General features: G+C 41.4%; 1 protein-coding gene across 5 annotated transcripts in view; it reads right to left on the bottom strand.

The window, feature by feature from the left end:
• The window catches only part of dmd (dystrophin), a 214,565-nt gene that overhangs the window by 101,941 nt on the left and 91,636 nt on the right, over positions 1-20,988 (bottom strand). For 4 of the 5 annotated variants that reach the window (XM_031852205.1, XM_031852208.1, XM_031852207.1 and 1 more), the window contains exons 10-20: positions 17,510-17,638; positions 15,708-15,803; positions 15,138-15,236; positions 14,063-14,244; positions 13,247-13,397; positions 10,456-10,575; positions 8,053-8,154; positions 5,825-5,932; positions 5,492-5,671; positions 3,520-3,692; positions 2,158-2,281 (exon numbers count right to left, since the gene is read on the bottom strand). In XM_031852205.1, coding sequence (XP_031708065.1) covers positions 2,158-2,281; positions 3,520-3,692; positions 5,492-5,671; positions 5,825-5,932; positions 8,053-8,154; positions 10,456-10,575; positions 13,247-13,397; positions 14,063-14,244; positions 15,138-15,236; positions 15,708-15,803; positions 17,510-17,638 — 1,464 coding nt within the window. Of the gene's footprint in view, positions 1-2,157; positions 2,282-3,519; positions 3,693-5,491; positions 5,672-5,824; positions 5,933-8,052; positions 8,155-10,455; positions 10,576-13,246; positions 13,398-14,062; positions 14,245-15,137; positions 15,237-15,707; positions 15,804-17,509; positions 17,639-18,243; positions 18,306-20,988 lie in introns of all 5 variants that reach the window. The other variant, XM_031852210.1, reaches the window with a different exon arrangement.

Below are 20,988 nucleotides of genomic sequence, written 5' to 3'. Positions count from 1 at the left end.
TATCGACTGTCTCATCTGTCGTCAAAGAAAGTGAATTTTTCTCATAATGAGCTGTTCCTTTAAAGGTCCGGTGTTTCAGATTGAGTGGTAAGGTTGCAGATTGCAACCAGCTGAATACCCCTCCACTCAGCACCCCCTTTCAAAGCGTATCAGAGAAAAGTAGGAACGTGAAAGGCTCTTAGTAGAACTAGTGTTTGGTTTCTATTCTGAGCTACTGTAGAAACATGCTCTGTGAAGAGGACACACTCTCTATGTAGATACGAAGGGCTCATTCTAAGCCAACAAAAACACAATCATTCTTACTTTCAGCTGATTATACACAAATAGAAACATAGTTATGAATATAAAAGTCAGTTTCAAATATCCTCTCCAATAGAGAGATCCAACACCTTAAGCGTGTGAATAGGTTGAAATCCTCCAGACTCATTTTGCTTCCTAAAGTGGTGTCCTGGAAGAATTTAAAGCTGTTTATTATACGAGCTGCAGCAGAGAGCCGAGCAGACAGCAAAAGCTGAAGAGGCAACCGAGATCAAGAGGTGGTTTTGAAGAATCTGCCTACCTTAAAATTCGTCAGTTTGCATCTCTTTCCAAAGTGCAGGCATCATTTGTAATGCCAGCAAGTTTTAAAGTGCATGTATTCATATGAGTGAATGTTAATACATAGTGATGTACTGGTAGCAGCTTGAAAAGCTAATTGTAGAGCTCCCTAGAGTCAGTTAAGAGTAACTGGATTACATTTTTTTGACTTTCAATTCTTTAAATCATATAATCTGCTGATTGTGCTGTTTGCTAACACTTAAGCCATGTCAGCTTCATAGGGTGACGATATGTCGGAATAGTGTTTACAGCTCGTTTCTGCTGCTCGCAAGTGGCAAAATTATAAATATTGCCAAATTAATTAATTAAAAAAGGAAGAGTTTGTGAAAGTATATTTTTAGATGAGAAGATCAATACCACTTTGATGAACCTAAAGCCAAAAGACGGTTAGCATAGCTTAGCATAAAGACTGTAAATATTGGGACACGCCTAGCCTAATGAGGTTTAAGAGCTTTGACGTGTCTTAAAAAAGGCGGTTGCTAACAAGTGCCGACTAGTCTAGCTTTACAGCCCTGTTGTTTACACTCGTGCACTAGTCTAGCTTTACAGCCCTGTTGTTTACACTCGTGCTCATGGAACTATAGTGTAGTTCGGTTATAGCCTAACGTTAGCTTTTTACTTATGGCGATGGCGTCACACTTCAAAAATCATAAATGTGGTGTTCATTTGTGAAGATTCACTTGCTGAAAAAAACATGTAATTATCATGAACTGCAATAATCCAAAAGGAAAAATCCCATTGGCTTTTTGTAGAGAGAACCAGTGTGATGCTAACTTCGGGAATTGGCCTCCATAGCTTGATGATCAGCGAGCTTCAGAGGTGGGCAAAGTTTCCTCAAGTTTAGATTGAGCCAGGCTGTTTCTGCTTGCTTCCAGTCTCTATGCTAAGCTAAGCTAACTGCTCGCTGGCTCCAGCTTCAAAATCAGCCTACAGATATGAGAGTTGTATAGATCTTCTCATGTTCCTCTATGCAAGAAAGCGAATGCGTGTTTTTTTCCCAAAATGTTAAGCTAATCCTTCAAGCCACATAGGAAGAGTTATTTGTTGTGGTACAGCAGGTTGTTAAATCTTTTTTATTTGCTACAGTGAGCAGACGCTGGCACAGCAGGAAGCTTCCTTCATTTTTCTGTTTATGTTGTTTGTTTTCTCCTTTTGAGGACAAATCCAGTGAGTTGACATGCATAGGTAGCTGCTGCAGACAACTCCAGTCATTATGGACCCTTTGCTGCACCTAATAGCCTACTTCCACTGTGATACAGTTTGGTCCTGTATGCATAATCAAAGTTCAGAACGTGAAATGAATTGCTTACCCAACTGTGTGATGGAACCTTGTTATTTCAGCATCACAGGTCTCAGCAGATTAAGCTGAGATCAACTTAACCATCATAATTTAATGCCTATTCCCAAACCTTAAAGCCAAATCTGAAGCCTCAAACAGGCCTTTGAAGAAGTCAGGACCGGTCAAAATGCCCTCACTTTCCAAAACTGTCCTCACTCATAAGTTGGTCCTCTAAAAGATACATCTACAAGAACACACAAACACACACACAGTGTATTTACCTGTACTTTGTCATACAGCTCCTGAATGCTCCCCTCCTTACGTGACACAGAGAACTCTGGGCTCTGTAGGATGGCCTCGCCGCGGGTCATGTAGCTGTGGACCTCTGTGAAGTCCACGTCAAACCTGAGGACACACACACACACACACACACACACACACGCACACACACACACACATACATTCATGCACTTGGCAATATTGATAAATGATTTAATTTGCAGATTGCCTAGTACTTCACTACAGCTGATGACATTCAAAGGAAAATGAAATTATATTTCAACAAGGGAACTTTAAATTAGCCTAAAACTACACTTTTAAAGTCATCTATGTAATCACTAAAAACTAGCAGTGGTGGAAAAAGCTTTCAGATCCTTTACTTCAATTACTCCAAATACTAAATACTACAATTCCATAAAGTTTGGAGTCTTTCCCAATTCATTGTCCATGCAGCGGTTTCGGTGCTTGACGACATTACAAATTTGACTTTTAGCACACTTAGGATTTGGGAGAGAGTTGTTCATGTTCACTAATATGTTTGGACTGTCATAGATATTATGAATCATTTTAGAGAAATGGGTGTAGTTGCCCTTTAAAGTCAGTCTGAAAGGAGCCTTAGTCCATTTGGATCAAGACCCCAAAAGACTTGATCCTACATTTCCCACAATCCAACTCAATGATGGCTTTTTGTTTGAAATGTCGTGCCTGGTAAAAACCAACATCTTTCATTCTGCTTTGTAAGTAAATTCTTGACCTTGAAAGTGACTTTTGACTACAGCTATCAATTGAACGGGGGCGACTGTGGCTAAGTTGCGAGCAGGGCCGTCGGTACTGGAAACCTTTCAGGTATTAACCCAAATAACCCAGTACCAAGTAATATGTTCACTTTTCCAGTCAAAAAATACTTACAATTGATCATTTTTATTGCTAGATCTTGAAAAGAAGGATATTTGTCAGAGTTACATCTATTAAAGAAAGTTAATGTTAATTTAAAAGAAGACTAGCTCATTTAATCTGATGATTCACTTTATTCAAATTGAAATGTGTCCATGGATTATTGTTTTTAGGGTCATAAAATCTGACAACAGACTTTCCACCACTGCACATGTTTACTTGGTTCACTACACTATACAAGTATTAAGAGGACTTTCACATCCTACTTCACTACTATTAAAGGCTTCATTTCAAGCTGGCCTCTATTATCACTGCAGTGTTTCAGCACCTACCTGCTGAGATAAGACAGCAGAAACGGGTGCATGTAACTAAACATTTCCCACAAGTTAGAAAATAAACTTTCTAGTGCTAATAAAACCGTATAATACCAATATTAAAAGTATACTTCGGTGTTGCAACAGCACGCCCACCTTTTCCTGAGCTCAGAATCCACCACGACTTGTCTCTTCTTCTGTGGTGGCGGGGACTCCCGGGTCTGGCGCACTGCAGTCGACACCTTCTCCCTGGAAATCACCTTGGTGATGGTCGGCGTGACAGAGTGGGTCAGCTCGGACTGCTGGGCCGTGCTGACAGCGGATGAGAGCTGAATGGACGCACACACACACACACACACAAATACATTTTGACAAAGTGCACACAACAGCAGGCAGCATCAGTTTACAAGGATCCGTCAAAATCCTACTGATCCCAAATTGCCACTCGACGCACTCTCACATCTGTCTGAGTGCACGCACACACACACACACACACGCACACACACAGAGTGCAAAAGTGTCCTTGAGAGGCAATGAGTCAAAGAACAGTTTAATCGATCACACATTATCACAACAAAGATATAAGATAGGATGTGTGTGTGGGGTTTCAACAGTTGTGTGTATGCATGTGTGTGTTCAGACAGCTGTGAGACGGTTAAGTGGCGACTTGGGATTTCTGTGACTGACAGATTGTGACTTCACAACAGGATGAGTGAGAGAGAACAATGCGTGTCTTTATGTGGCTGTTGCATGTTTAGATGAAGGTATCGATGGTTCTAATTCTGAGCATCGTTCACTGTTTTCTTGTGAGCGTGTGTGTGTGTGTGTGTGTGTGTGTAGTTTGTTTCAGCAGGGAAGAGCTTAATGACAGTTAAGCAGCGAGTGCCACTACTAGGGTAGCCCTGCTACCATGGAAACTAGTGTGTGTGTGTGTGTGTGTGCAGTTGAAGTGGTGAGAGTGTGTGTGCCTGAAGAGGTCAATCTGCTAATTATCTGACCGATTATAATGGATAAGTAATTGCATAAGAGAGAGAGAGAGAGAGGGAGTGAAAGACAGACTGTGTAAGAGCCACATGATTATTACAGTTCATATGTGTTTATGTATAATTTTTATATTCTGTCTGTCCCTATTTCTTTCGGGTTAGTATTAAGCTCTACCCCTCGGTTCATACAATTTTAATTAATAGTTATAGCCAGAGCGAGCCCGACCCAGAATGCATCTGTGTATTGTGATGCTGTGATTTTCCACCACTTTTTTAAAATGTAATTTCACGACATTTTTATATATTTCAAACGTCTCAAAGCAGATGTGTTAAATCACTAACGTCTCTCTGCCCTTAAATGAGCCTCTCAGGTAGTGTTGCAGAAAAAGATTGTCACTTTTGAGAAATATGTTCATTATATTAAGAAATTATATTGATATTAAGAAGGAGTGTATTTTCCGAAAATGTAGTAGTATTACTTGAAGTCGCAGCATTTATCATTATGGTCAAATTGTTTACTTTCAGGTGGTGCTTAAACACATCAAGTGTGACGAATGCTTCCTTCAGGAAAAATAACCAAATCTAAGCTTAAAATTAAATTGTGCTATTCCATCAAAAACACTTTATTCTAAATGACTCCTTTAAAATGTCCCACCTAGAATAAACCTTTTGCACTAACTAGATCCTGTGAAAAAAATATTGTCCTCGGGGCAACTGAAGCCATGACTGAGTCGACTGAGAACAACATATACTTATGTTTTGTTTGGACCATAATGGGGTTCTGAACGGGTTAAAGAATTTTGTCAAGAGTTTGATGAGATCTATAGAGTCTTTTAGCTTAACGTAGCATAGCGATTTTAATTAATGTGGATCAGCTAGACCAGGGGTCTTCAATTACAATTCAACGGGGTCCCGTTAGAGAGAATTTCCTAAGAGGAAGAAACAACATACAGTTATATAGGACAACGTTGCATTGCTCTGCATTTGGTAGCAGCTAACCACCTCCAGCCACTTCGTCAAGCTAGTGCATCTCAAACCAGTAAGTCCAAGTACACAGTGGACACACATCGTCATACACCAAAACAACCCTTGGCGCATCCTGGTGTACAAAGGTCGTAAAACCTAACTGAGCATGTGCGGCGTACCTGGGAGCTGCTCATCTCCAGACTCTGGATCAGACGGTCCCAGCGCTGGGCAAAGCTGTCCAGTCTGGCCTCCAGTTTGCTGGCCACCTCTTTGTTCTTGACGCTAGACAGCAGGTCCTGACTCATGGAGCACAGCTTGTCCATGGTGGGAGGCTTCACCTCCAGGTCCGCCTTCACCGTCTGGTGGAACATACACACATACACACAAACAACAAAGGATGGGGATTTAAGCTCTCCTGGTTTTTGCACGGGACTTGTCCCAAAGTTACTTCACGTATAGTCCTCCTTTTTGCTAAATGAAAGGGATAGTAAATCTGCTAAAGGAAGACTCACAGCAAGACGGCGGAGGCAGGTCACCATCTCCGCCTGGTCCTTCAGGTTGACAGTCTTGATGGAGCGAACCAGCTCCTCCTTCTGAGTCAGCCAGGAGTCAAATAGACACTGTGGGGAGAGGAGAGGAGTGAAAAAAAACTACTTTCTGTCCTTTGATTTGGGGCATAAAAGTTAACAAGGCAGAACTTAATAGTTCTCTATTTGAGCCCTGGAAATCACCTTCACCACTTTAGTAGAAGAGAGAGGAGAGGAGGAACGGAAGATGATAGGAGAGAGAAGGAAGGTACAAGAGAAGAGGAGGATTAAGAAGCACCTAGAAGGGGAAAGAGAGCAAGAGGAAGTGAGGAAAGGGGAAGAGTTGATTAGGGGAAAGGAGAGGAAAGAGGACTGTGGGTACATCCCAAGTCTAGAGTTTAATCTGTGATCTTTCTTCAGTCTGGTATGAAACTCCAATGATATTTAGACAAATCTGATCAGTCTGATCAGCTGCAGATGTCCAATCACATAACTGATGAACAATGAGGGGGCGTGTTGGCTGTTAAAACATTTCCTGGAAGGCTGTTCTCGTGCGAATAGACGGATGGATGGAGGGAGGGAAGGAAGAATGAATGGATGGAAGGAAGGATGGATGGAGGAAAGGACAAATGGATGCATGGATGATAGATGGATGGATGGAAGGCAGAGAGGAAACTGAAGGGGAATGAGTACACAGGAAAAGAAAGACACGTTATCATGTGGGAGGCGGTCTCCTGTTGGCACAGACAGCTCGAGACTGCTGCATCTTTCTCAGGCGTGTTGTCTGTGACAGCATCTCTCCCTCGGTCCAGGGTTACAAGGTGGATGCTTCTGTTATCTGCGCATGGACAGTTCATTTGCAACTGGAGCCCAGGGCGATAATAGTTGAACAAGCATTTAGCCAAGTAATGAAAGAAAATTGAATTTAATGCATTTCCTGATGTTTCTGAATAATGAATCAAATTGAATTAGGTTCTTATGGATGTCTCGAAGCCATTGCAGCCAATTATACCTAATAATAATTTATTTCATGATGAATCTATACTTATCCGTGTAACTGAGTAATCAAACGGGCTCAAGATTCCCCTAAATATGAAATTACATAAATATATATATATGCACAGTCACTTTTAATTGGTAAAACACAAAAACTGAATCATCTAGATTTTATTATGGTGTCATTGAACAAAAATATCAGGAATAATTTCTTAAAATGGAGTATTGATAAAAGAAATTGAGTTCATTTATCTTTAAGTAGCACCAATGCTAGAGCATTAAAATGTCCTTTTTCTGAAAGGAAGAGGAAACAAAGGTGACTGCGACCCGGAGGGCGACAAAGCAGATCTAATTTTGGGCTTTTGATTAACGCTGATTACTTAATCGTGTTTAATACCATGTTGTGATTTCAACTTCCTCAAATATTAATCACAGAACACGAGCAGATCAGATATCGGGACACGTTTAATTTCCTTTAAAAAGTCTGCGGTGGCTAAAAATACCGACTGCAAAGAAGCTGACGAAGGGAGGAGAAAATACGATGACATTCCAAAGAGCAATCAAATTCATAATTCTGATCAAAATACATATGTATGCTGTGGATAAGTCCTAGCTTGTTTTAGAATGATGGAATACAATGTTTTGTGAAAAAAGATTTGTGCATATTTTTGCTGATTTGTTGCCATCGCAGGTAGAAAATAGATGTGCTGTTTGTTTAACGGACGGGACGGTCGGTCCACCACTTGACCCCCCTGACTATTGCCTCCAGCATCATCAGGTCAACCTGACCATAATATCGCGGTACTCCAACAAAATGTTTTTTGTTCACCCTGTAGTTGGTAGCAGGTGTAAATAGATTCACAGATTAGCATGAAAACATGCTGATGTTCAGCAGGTACAACCATTACCATATTTGTCATCTTAGTTTAGCGTGTTAGCACGCATAGCTTTGCTTGTGTAGCTGAAAGACGTATTCTAAAGTTTAGCTCAAGTTAATATGACACTTCCATAATCTGAGTCTGACAGATCAAGTGGCGTCTACGAGTTCCTTCCATGTTGTCACCATCCTTCCATGAACATGAAGTCGGTTTCAGCTTCAAATGACTCTTAAAGCCTGCGGAATGTGGGAGTAGACACGGTCCGGATGATCTAATCACATTACACATGCAGCTGCTGTGATCCTGCCTTCAGCGCCTCTCACACACACACACTCTTACCTGTTCATTAGTGAAGTGCTGCCATTTCAGTAAAATCTCCTGAAGCAGAATCCAGCGTTCTTCTGTCCATCTACAAATGGCTGCCCAGCGGTCACCTAGCACCTGCACACACACACACACACACACACACACATATATATATATATATATATATATATATATATATATATATATATATTTTATTAATGTCTACATTAGCACAACAAATCCCTTTGAATTATTTACCCTAATTAAATTTTTTTCAATGTCTGCCAAATGTATTGCAGAAAATTTGCCCGAACCAATATCACATGTTGAACCTCAGAGTGCAGCTGGAAACATCTGGTGAATTAACACTTTTAGTGCAGTTGTTCCATTAACAATGTTCTAGAACAACACTATGGAAGCAAGTAACGGCTGCAATCATTTCAACTTCACAACCAAAGAAGTACCTGATGGTAAAATCAAACATAACTGATTAATACTAATTAGTACAGAATATCACTTCAGCTTTTTTCAGTTTGAGCTGTGAGCTGTAAAAAGTGTATTTTTCCTGACTCCATCGTGTCGGCGTATTAGCGGCAGGTTGGAGCGACGCTCTTCTGTTCCGTTTAACTGGCGTAGACATAACCCACAGTGTGTCCACGTAACAAAGTCATCAGGGTGACAGAGAGCGGGGAGGGAGGTGAGGGAGGAGAGGAAATGAAAAGACAATGAGATGCAAAAAAAAATAAAAAAATGAGGGACAAGCGAGCTGGTGAAGACAGACTCGGGGAGAGAGAGAGAGAGAGAGCGAGAGAGAGAGAGGCCCACATTTTTTTTTTTTTTTTTTAATGCAAATTTAAAAAAAAATTACATTTTTCTTTCCTTTGGTTTCTGGCTTAAGTTTCTAATTTTCACCTAATTGGCTTTTGGTGCAGAGCAACTTCCTTTTATTCAAATATCTTCAACCCTTTTCTCCCAAAGGAAGAGCTTCATTCGTACCCAATTATACACGTTTCTTCATATCCTCTTCATGTGTGTGGCCAGCGACAACCAAATCGACCTCAGCTCGCTCTTTCGCACTTACTCCAAATATAATAAATTCAACTTCCAGAGACAAAATCAGCATATCTCCCCCTTTTCTTCCCACGTAAACTTCCAATTTTCCCACTAAGGCAGCCCTCCATCACAGTTTATATCAAATGCAGCTAAAAAGCTACATTTCACAGTGATTTAATGCCATCTGTCTGGAGAATTAGCACCGCACACAATTTAATATTTCTAGTATTGACAAAACAGTGGTGGATGGAAAGACACATTAATCCCTTTTTCTTTTGCAGATTTTCTGGAAATCCGGTTGCACTACATCTACAGTAGCAAGTCCTAGGACTCACACAGGCTCCGCCCTCTACTGGACTCCATGGGTAATACTCTACTCCAGCGGTTCCCAAACTTTTTAGGCCACGCACCCCCTTCTACATCCCAACCGAGTTCACACACCCCCAATCTCCCACACCTTAAAAAAAAAAAAAAATCAACAGAGCCTATTTATAGCCGCATAACAATCGGACCAACTTTGGGAATCCCTGCTCTACTCCAATCAGGAGTGCACATTTGCAGAAGCGGAGCTGGCCAATCAGGACATGCTTACACAAATAGGTACGAACCCCGCTGTATATAAGGCAGCACGCTTCGCTGCTTGACGTCCCGCACCGTCTTCAGCGAGCGGCAAAGGAGCGACAGGGCTAACTCACACAGGTTGCGCCCTCTACTGGACTCTATGGAGCCTGATGAATACACGCCCAGTAAGTACCCCACTAGGGAATCTTTACGCTTTTACGTTTCTATAAAAAGGCGATCGCTAACAAGTGGGCAACAAGGATCGAGACTTAGGAAGGGTCAGTAAAGTTTCTGAAGATATTTAAGAAGGAAAAACCTTACTGTAAAATCCACAGCCAGCTCTACTACAACTTACCACACTAAACCCGCAGATTTAATAGCTTTCAGCTTGATTGTTTACAGCCTATGTAAGTTAACAAGGGGAACAAAGGCCCATACATCAGACACTAAGACAAGCGTGGAGGATTAGCTGCACAAACAGGCAGCAAAGTCTGGCTCTTGTTCTGGACTCTTATAGAGTAAATAAAATCAGCAGAAAGCTGCAACACGAGACAGCAAAATCACATCTCCCAGGCAAGGTCCAATTACTGCGCAACACCAAAGACAAAACTATCTCCTGTTCAATCTATTGTCCCAGAGTAACAACAACGCACTGAGCCCACACAGAGAGAGAGAGAGAGAGAGAGAGAGAGAGAGAGAGAGAGAGAGAGAATTGTTTTTGAAAGAAGAGATGAATATCAGCCCACAAGGTATGCGTCTTCCCAAGAAATGTGAGCGTGTTCAACACAGCTTTTAGTTTTCGGTGACAATGTGAGTCTTTACCTGAAGTTTGCTCTCCAAAGCCGCAGTGGCGCTGTCTCCACTGGTCTCGTCCACCACCACCACCATGTGGGTCAGAGAGTTCACCCTCACCTGCTCCAGCTCGAGGTCCTCCTGCAGGAGCTGCGACGCAAAAGGGAGTTAAAAGAGGAGATGGCACACGTGGTATCGTTGGGGTACAACACATGCACAGTAAAAATCTGGTCAAAGCGCAACCAAAGAGTACCAGAAAACCCGGCCTCAATCCCATCTCGTAAATAATACCGTCGGTTGCACAGTGCCTCCTGGCATCCGATACTGCCAATTCAATTACACTGGACATGTCGACTTCTTTCAATGCTTCTACTTAAAGCCATTTCACACCGTTATGTATAAAATATATAAAAACAGATTTTGTGGGCTCTTGTGAATGCTTGCACACCCCTGCAAGAAAAACATTTTGGACAGAACTTGATTTCAGCTGATTTCGGCCTTCGCAAACATTAGTTTGACCAATGACATTTTTCGGTCCAACCAATGTCATACCTCGAGGTCATGGCTAGCTTGCTAACCCTAGCCACAATCTTTATTGTCAAATTTCAGGTCAGAGTTTATGTATTGTGGAGATAGCATTAACCCCTTTTCTCATTCTCATTCGTGTTTTAATTGGCACCTTAACTTCTTTCAGTATTCCAATTGAGATGTTTTAACAGCACATTTTAAGCACCACTTATCTGAAAAGTGTTAATGAATGGATTGTTTAGTCTACCCTCCAGCAGACTACCAAATCCCGACCACAAATGTAAAAGTTAAATTTGTCCATGTTGTTTAAACCCCCCACTGCTGCTAAGAGGATTACTTTTTCAAAGCTTCCATTTCCTCAAAAATGATTTCTCCATTGGTTGCAATCACAGTAAGGGAAATCGGTTGCAGAAACAACACACATAGTAGATAGTAACTGAGTCTACTCTGTTTGTTTCTGTGACTAACCTATGATTTCAGCAGCAGATTGTGTTTGGTATCTGTCCATGCTCTTGGGGTAGAATTGTTCAGCAAAGCGTGATTGGTGGTAATTTAACCAATCAGAGCCCATTTTCCTTTTCCCGCTTTTGAAGTTGCAGAAAAGCCAAAACCAAAACATAACTGGACCCACTGTAAACACATCTCAATCCTCAGTGTTTACCAAGTGGCTTTAATTTGATCACATTCTATGTGGTGGGGTTTGCTATACAGATGTTCAAACTTTCATCTCAGAGCCTTTTAACGACTTATGGTCAATGTTAAGATTTTAAGTTTACCCACGTCCTTGAAAACAGGTGCTTTCCATATGCATAATACTGGTTATATCAAAAATATTAAAATATATTTTTGTATGATACACATTGGAACAATGTGCTTCAAAAGCATTAAAATGTTACAATATACATAATAGGGACATACGATCATGGAATAAAGTATGACTCAAACATACTGTTGTAAAGTTTATCTAAGTAGCCATACATTACCTTGGATAATATACCTTTAAACTTCAAAACTTTCAGTTGAAACATTTGAAATGCTTTTGAATACATTTGAAGGCAGTTAAAATGCAAGAGCTGAAAGAAGGTGGAGATTCAGTTTTGTGTATGCAGTGAATGAAATTGGAGTTCAAGCATTGAAAGGAGTTGGAACGTTAAGTGTTAGTGACTGGTGAGGTCAGTTGAAGTGGTCCTGACAGGAAGTAGTGCCAGTTCAAATGTGTAAACTAAAAGATGTAAGTTGAAGTGTCGGCTCAAGGGTACACATTGAAAGTCGTTGAAATGAGATGATGTGTGAGGTTCTGTTGTAGCTTCCTTTAAAAAAAAATAATAATATTCTACAGTACCTACCTTCAAATCAACAAAAATATAACACATTAGCTAGCTAACTAATTGGATGTAACTTCAGAAAACTGTTATCTTAGAGCACAAGAGAAAATAGCTGGATGTGCAAAGGTCCAAGCCACAGCGTGGTCGGTTTGCTACACTTAGCTTTCGAAGAATGAAGACTTGCTAGCATAGTTGGAAAACTGACTAGTGCAACAGTTGCCCAGTTGCAACTAGTTGCAACTGGGCAACAGACGGAGGGGCCGAAAGGGTGTAGTTTAACCGGAACCTTTTTCTATGTCCCCAGGGTTCTATGATCCGAGGGTCCAATGTTCCCCAGCTCTCCTAAAATGACACATTTAGGCCCTCAACAGGCAGTGCGCTGTTTTGCAGCCTGGGGCGGCTTTTTGTGTGCGTCGCTGCTGAGCGCCCCGTGTTGTTTTCCCCACTCTATACGCCTCGCTTTACTGCAAGCACATTGAGTTGGAAAAGAGCAGAAAAGCACTTGAAGTCATTAGCATTTTTTCCCCATTGCAAATCTGTGGAAGCGACGACAGTAAGTGGTTTATGTTAAGCTAACGTTAGTTCACTTTTAACGTCGCCTTAGGAAAGCAGCAAGACACATCTGAAAAAAATGCGGCCTCAATTACTTTTGTACGTTGAGGTTCAGCCAGCGTCCTTTTGTTGTTAGAGGAGGAATGCAGAGGCTAAGGACGAGTGATTCGATGGTCGCCTGGTAACAATTGTTGCCGATGATCAGGGACTCAGGAGAAAGGGTTTTATGTTCTCAGCAATGCTTTTTTCACCAAACTGTGTTTCCCTGGGCTTTGTCACCAACCTACAGCTTATAGCTTACTGATGTTGTACTCCTGAGGCTTGGCAAACAGTCCATGAACAAGATCATTTGAACTTGATAGCAACACGTAAACATGGATTAGTTAAGCCATGTTGGAAAACCAGGTGCTGCCCACCTTGTGCTCTTCCACTTGGTGCTTGACATCCTCCAGGTCAGGACCCAGCGGTTGAGCTCCCATCCTCTTAATCCGCGCTTCCGTCAAATCCAGCCAGTCCGTGAGCTGCTTCAACTGCTGGTGCTGCAGGTCCATCAGGGCCTCGTGGAGTCTGGGGGGTGAGACGCAGTTCAGTGAGCCGTCAATCACATGTTGACACTGCCGGGTGGGGGGGGGTTAGCGCTCATGAAAAAGAGCTCAAGAATAGTTCAGAAGGGCAGATGAAGGTCTGGTTAAACACGCTGACGCCCCAAGCAGTGATTACTGCTGAAGTAATTGGTAGAAATGGTAAAAGCCACCTATCCAGTTCTTATACGCTTGATAACAGACCCTTGCTGTATTTGTCTAAGTTGTATTTGGTAGTCCAGGCCATGTCCGCACAGCTTTGTGCTTGAATCAACAATATTATCAAAGAAGATAGCTGAAGAGTTAATTAAATTTGGCTTGGTGTCAGTTATCATTGGATTCACCATAATTAGAAAGGCCGCTGTTCTTTGTATCCATGAATGCTGGCTACTGTGGGGATCCCCATTGTGTAAAAAGAGATGAAACTTCATCCATAACCCAGAATTAAGATTGAAAAAAAGCATGTGAAACCATTTGTGTGTGTGTTTGAGTGTGTATTGATATTTCTCAATGGGGGCGAATACATTCTGTCACGCTTCTCCCAAAGTTCTGAGATCTTTTTTGTTGTCTCCTGGGTTATGTTTCCAAAATCTGTCTTAATTGGGCAAATCTAAATGTTGTGTGATTGCGACCAAAGTCAACCTCATCTACCTGCTCTGTTTCTCCATGCTAGCCACTCTCAGGTGCTCCCAGCGGGAGTTCAGGAGGTTCATCTGCTCCCTGACTTCCGAGTCTTCGTCTTCACTCAGGTTCCCCTCCCCCAGTAGGGCGGCGCCGGCCCGGAGGACCCGCCCCACACTGCCTTGGTGGGTGGTCAGCTCCACCATGTACCCCTGGTGAGAAGCAGATCAAAACATTTCTCACAAATATTCACAACAATTCCACTCATTCTGCCTAATTACCCCTCCAAAAGAAGAGGAGTGCCTCACATTAAGTACATTTCCAAGTAGGGGTATTTTCTCATAGACTTTCATACAATCGGACTTCTTTTTGCAACCGGAGGAGTCGCCCCACTGTCAGAAGACTGAATGCAAGTTTTAAAGACACCAGAACCGATGTGGACACTGGAGATTACATAAATGTAATCAGGCTAAATCATACCCAGATACAATATTTTAATCTTTTACTCATCTTACTATTTCAGGCTAAAGTATATTGTTCCAGCTCAGTCTTATTTTCAGTGTGCTGTTTTTTCCAGATGTTTGTTCGCCTTCCATCAACAAACAACAGATTGTTTTTTGGGTAATGGTACACTTTACAGTCATTACAGCAGTCTTTTCAAGCCTGACCCTTCGGTGTAATGGAGGGAGGCTCATTATTTTCTCTAACTACACACTTTCCCTAGTTATTGGACATGGCATTTTGTTTTGGATTAATGGCTGCCATTACTTTAATATCTTTGTTGTTCTTTAGCTTGCTTATATCTGTGCTTCACTGACTTAAAGGAAAAGAAAGACTGGGCATTCCTTGTTTGGGGTTTACAGCTACAAACAGAGGCACGTTATTGCTACTCTGTTACCACTACAAGAAGCAATGGTGGTAAAATATTGAACACCTCATTATATGAATACATCTCGTCTAATTAACATCTCGTTATAGTATCATTCCTGTGCTTGCCCTTCCAAACGCGTCTTTCGATGAATCGTTGTCTACAGTGGTATTAAACAGATTACAGAGAATGAGGCTGTTCTGTGAGTAAAACTAGGACGTCAGTGCTCTGGCTCACCTCATGAGTGTGAAACTGCTCCTTCACCTCCTCCACATTGTTGGAGATGGCAGGCTGGCCCTGGAGCCCATCCTCAGCCGACAGCAGCCATGTCAACACCTACAAATTTCAATCAACGTAACATACCAAAAAGGATAGGTCTGGCGATATTCTGTTTCTCTTATTGTCAACCAATCATGAAAAGCCCAAACCAATACTTTGACTTTACTCTCAATCACAAGCTCTTTGGTTCCTACCGAAGATGCAAACTAAATGTAGAATGAATTGAATTAATCAATTAATCCTCAATTGGTGTTCTAGTGAGTATGTGGGGCAGACTGTGAATGTAGGATAAAGTCCAAATAAACTAGTGTCTGTGTTCATAGTAATGAAGAAACGTGCTGCACAGTGCAACAGTTTGGCTCACTGATGTGTTTTTAATAGTTATCTAGACATAAAATGAAGCTCTACACACACAATAATTTGATGACAATCAGAAAGATATAGCATATCACCAGATTTGTCCTTTAACAGAAGAGCACTTTAAATGTAAGATGAACATTTCTGTATCGCCACAATAGTTGCACATACCTCCTCCAGTGCAGCCTGGTAGCTCTCCAGGCTGGTGGAGCCTGGAGGCAGAGGACTGAGGCCTCGCTGTAACTCCTCCTGGCCAGGACCAAGGAACTAGAGAGGGAAGGGATGTGAGGAGTAAGTAAAGGAATGGAGGGTACGAGGGGTACGAGGGGAAAATAAGAGTTGAAGAGAGGGAACAAAGAAGATAGAGAGAGATGAGGAGAGGCCTGTTAGTGTTTGCCATTACCGGTGCCGACAAGCAGCTCTGGCCTTTGTCCAACCTCAACAACTTGTCCTCTTTCTCTCTGGGTCTCTCTCTCTCCCCATCCCCATATCTCTCTTTGTGTGTACACTACTGATCTGGACACTAACAACCTATCTCTTTTTATCTGGGCTCCTCCTCCTCTCGCTCTATTCTTCTCTCCGGTAATAAGGTCCTACACAGGGCCCGGGCCCAGGCTGATAACTGTCCGGCCTCAGCCGGCGCCGCTCTCGTTATGTCTGTTTTGTATTACAAATGTGTGCGCTTCTGTCTGATGGTACAGACTCCGAAATGACTCTCTCTCTGTTAGGAGCTCGTAAAGTAATCAAATATGGAATACATTCAGTCTAAAACACGCTCGTTGTTTTAAATTATATCTTTCTGCTCCGAGTTGTCCATACAAAACATGCTTGACTGAGGCAAACTGAGGACAATGCATTGCGCAAATCGGTTTGGAGAACCTTGCAGCAGTGAGACAGGTTCCGCTTTACATCCTAACACAACAGCGGGTGTGCTTGAACGACGCTTGTCCGAAAATTATCTTCTCTTCTCGCGGTGCGATGCCAGCCGAGTTGAGCGCCCTGCCGTTACATTCGATATTTGACACAGCCTTCTGAACACATTCCACCACATTGAGTTGCGCAGCAGCGCGGGGCACGGCGGCTTTGAGGATGCATCTGAACTTTTTGAAATGTCATGTTGTGGAATACAGAGGATATATTAAATATATATATATACTGTATATATAGAAAGTACAACACGAGTGGATGAACAGTGACTGTGTTTTTTGTGTGTTTCAGGGTGCTGTAGGTAACAGATAAGAAACAAACACACTTGCCAGTTTGTGTTTGTTGTAAAAGCAGTGATTTTTTTGTTTGGATTAGCAACAGTTCAGCAAAATCTACACTTTTACCTCCTAGTAAACTTTGTTCAACAAACCAAATAATGGAAAGTTTGCCAAGTTTTGATTTTAAGGGTGACTTCGGTTCAACCTGGACTCTATTTTCCCATGTTTTGTGTTCAATATTGATGGAGAGCGCTGCAGACGCTTAACAGGCTGGAATGTCATCATAACACGTGTCAATTTCCACTTGTTACATGCACAGGGTCTTTTCAAAATAATATATATGTTCCCATTATTCACTTAGACACAAACACATGGGGAAAAATGTGTTGAAGAATATTCATGAGCAAAGTTAGTAGCACTATCATATCACATCAATAGCAAAATGCAATACATTTCAAACAACGAATTGTTGAAACACAATGTGATTGACTGGCAGGAGCAAAAAAATGTCCAAATCAACAAGTCCCATAGTTTCATATTCACTCTTAAAATATTATTTTGACACGAAAAAACAAATATCTGAACAATTCCGCTTTTCAATGTGTTTTCAGTTGTCACAGGTGTAAATATATATGAAAGACTTGTTATGATGGACATTTTTTTTATCAGGCGCCGCAGAAAACCACAGGCAGACGAAACAACAGTTGTGCAGCCATAAACAGACAGATGGACATTTGGCGTGGAGTGTTAGCGCTGTGAGACACGGACCTGATCAGTAACACGCCTCCTCTTTTGCTCAGGCGACTTGACATACGCTGCCTGGGTGTAGGCATAGCTTTTATAGCGAGGCTGAGGGGAGGGACTCCGCACGCTGCCCTGAGCGACACTCACTGTGATCTGAGAGAGAGAGATGGAACAGGACAGGGGAAGAGGGAGATAGAGTTGGCAGGAGAGGCCAGAAAAAGAGAGGAAGATAGAAAAAAAAGAGCCGGAAGGATGCAAAACAGAGCGAAGAAGAAAAAAAAGATCCGAAAGCCAAATTATGCAGAGGAAGAAGAAGCAAAAAAATGAAGTGACAGAGTGGAAACGGGGAGCAAAGCATGATGAGAAATGAAGATGAGAGATGAGAGAAAAGCAGAAAACAGGAGAAAAAAAAAAAAAAAAAAAAAAAAAAAAAAGAATAGAAACATGAATAATCACACATAAGCTCCGTTTCCATCCAAATGTCAAGCTAATTTTAGGTGAACTTTCGAAACGGCATGAATAACAAATAAAATAGATTTTTTTTTTTTTTGCTTTTCCATCACCAGTGTCGAAAAACACATTTACAAGAAAAATGGAAAAGTCTGGAAAATCTATATTGGGCAAGTTATTTACTTGCGTTTCAGCAAACGTTATAAATCCTGCCACCTTATAGAGTTCATGAAATATGTGGTGGACTCCAATGGACTGATATCAGACTGAAACATTTACTTCAACTAATTCCTTTGGAAAAAACGTACTTGAGACTTTGTAACCTTACAAAGAAGAAACAACACACTACAAAGCGTCATTGGATGGAAACCTGGCCACAGATAATGCAGACATGAGAGAGGACAGAGGAAGACGGAGAGAGAACAGATGTGTTATGCAGAAGCTGGACAACAGGCAGTGTGGCGCACAGTCAAAGCTGGTGTTGTTGAGCAGCCCATTGCTGTTGTGTTTAGCATCAGCATCCTGTTTCACTCACACCCTGGCGCAATGCTCCCAAACTAGCAGCTCTGGCTAGCAAGCTAGCACTGTTGAACCGCAGTCCTCAGCATCGTTTTATTGGTTAGCAAGTAAATTACTGATTTTTTAGCTTCATTACAAGTTTTCATTGAGGGTTTTTTATAAGAACACTGAAATAAATCAACATTTTGTGGCTAATTTTTGTGTTTCTCTCCTTTCTTTGTTGGATGTAGCTAGCTAGGTGGCTAGCTTGCTACCGTATGCTAACAATGAGTAGACAGTTTCTCCAAGTGGCAGAAACGACTTTATAACAGGGTGGAAACAAATAGTATTTAGTTATTAATTATTTAAAATTTGTTTTTGTTTCTTGCACATAAATGTGTTATTATTGTAACAGACTGTCTCATGTTTGTCGTTTTGGTGTTGAAGATTATATGTCCCTTGAGGGTTGCCGTAGAGAAGGTGCAGCTCCCGCCTCTGGTCGAAGGGGGGAAACAAAAATAAAAGAGAGTAGCCGTGGGCTGAACAAGATGTCTGGTCTCCCGACTCAATTTATTACTATTTGATAAGTGCCGTCATACACGAACCCAGGACACATCATTCATTTATCATTAATTGGTGTTTATTACCTCTGGACAGAGCCAGACTAGCTGTTTCTATTCTTTATACAAATCTTAACTAACTTAATCAACTATTAGGTCGAGCTCTATATTTTCCAGTCATGAGACCTATCTAACTTAACACTCCCAAAAAAAAAATGCCAACAACTTCAAAACAAGTCCCAGAACGTTTAATTGTTCTGTTAATGGCGATGGCTGAGCCGGCGGCTAGCACCAAGTGCTAACACGGAAACAATGGCAACATCTTGAAAGAGCTAACAGTGTTACCTGAGTGGGGGACAGGAGGGTGGGTGCTACGCTTCCACGACGACGCCGTGGGTCAGGACGGGGCTATCGAATGAAGGCAAATCACTGTCAAAATCCGAGAGCGCAAACGAGACCCGCGCGTGCAAATCAAACAGCCGCGCACGTATATTACGACGCGAGCGCTTTCACATCACTCCGCGCTATATATATATATATATATATATATATATATATATATATATATATATATATATATCGGTGATTTGCCTTCATAGATTAGCTAGCAAACTTGCATGCACTAACATGCACACGGACTGACTACGTAAACACTACGTAACAAAGCAGTACATACAAGTAATTAAAAACTATTACATTATATTAAGACAATGTCGGACTCCTTTGCCCCTGCCATATCTACCCACCTAAACCCCGCACAGAGACTGTCTGCCTCCACTTGAATTAATTCAAACAAAAACAGAAAAGTTATACAAAACAACCACACAAAAGCCACCAGCACAACAGTGCAACAAAAATATTTAACAAAATATAACAAATTAAATGTGTGCCCTCTGTTATTTAAAGCTATTCTAGTAAATTATTTAATATCAGATAATTGTATTGATTTATTGCGTCTTACTGAAACCTGGCTGTGTCATGACGAATATGTCATCCTAAATGAATCCATATGAAGTCATATGAATACTGGCACTGGCCGAGCAAGGTGGAGTAGCACCCATCTTTGACTCAAGCCTCAATCAACCCTACACCTATAGTATATTATAGGTGTATTTCTGCTATTATTAGTGCTCCTACTGCTATTATTACTCTACTCTCATTATACTGTATGTATCATTTCTGTCATATGGATTGACTGTTGTCAAGCACTGTACTTTTGCTCTGGTTTTTCCTCGAGTTTATGCTCTTAGATGCTTGTGTAAACAAGGAGATGAACTTATGACTTCTGGTGACTAGTAGTTCTCTTGAATACCTATGTTGAATACACTTATTGTAAGTCGCTTTGGATAAAAGCGTCTGCTAAATGACTGTAATGTAATGTAATTATGTAATGTATTTATTTATTTAGTTCATTTCGACAGAGGATGTCGTATGCTGTACAGATTGTAAAGCCCTCTGTGGAAAATGTGTAATTTGGGCTATACAAATACGATGTATGAATATTAATCATATGCAGTAGTACAGTAAGTAAAAGTAGTCTACTTTGACATTTGGACCGGGGTCAGCTGGGACCGCAGTGCTGCAGCTTTTGGCCATAGTGGGAGGGAAAACAATATTCACCAGAAGTGTAGGTGTGCTCCACACTAAATCACTCTCACACTGCGGTGTGGAATGCATTATTTATATTTGAGTGGTAATCTGCGCATTCTTTACAAATGTTTGACGTGCAAAATTAAAAATGTACAAGATGGCTTGTTGAAATCAGTTCACTAATGAGTCATTAAGTGTGGGATGAACACAGTTTTGATGAAGCCTCTTGGATACGGCTCACAGTCACGTACAGCTATTGTACTGTACGTGGTTTGGATGGGAATTTCAGTCCTGCCTCTTCATGTATATTAAAAGACACTCTATGGCCAAAAGTATGTTAACACAAACTTAAATCCATATGTGATCTCTCTCTGTCCACATACTTTGGGCTTTTGGCCCAGTTGT

The sequence above is a fragment of the Anarrhichthys ocellatus genome, unplaced genomic scaffold, assembly GCF_004355925.1.
Source record: "Anarrhichthys ocellatus isolate YVR2014 unplaced genomic scaffold, GSC_Weel_1.0 scaffold12, whole genome shotgun sequence".
Classification (NCBI taxonomy): Eukaryota; Metazoa; Chordata; class Actinopteri; order Perciformes; family Anarhichadidae; genus Anarrhichthys; species Anarrhichthys ocellatus.
Note: the sequence above shows the minus strand (reverse complement) of the source record. Positions and strands in the feature narration are given on the sequence as shown.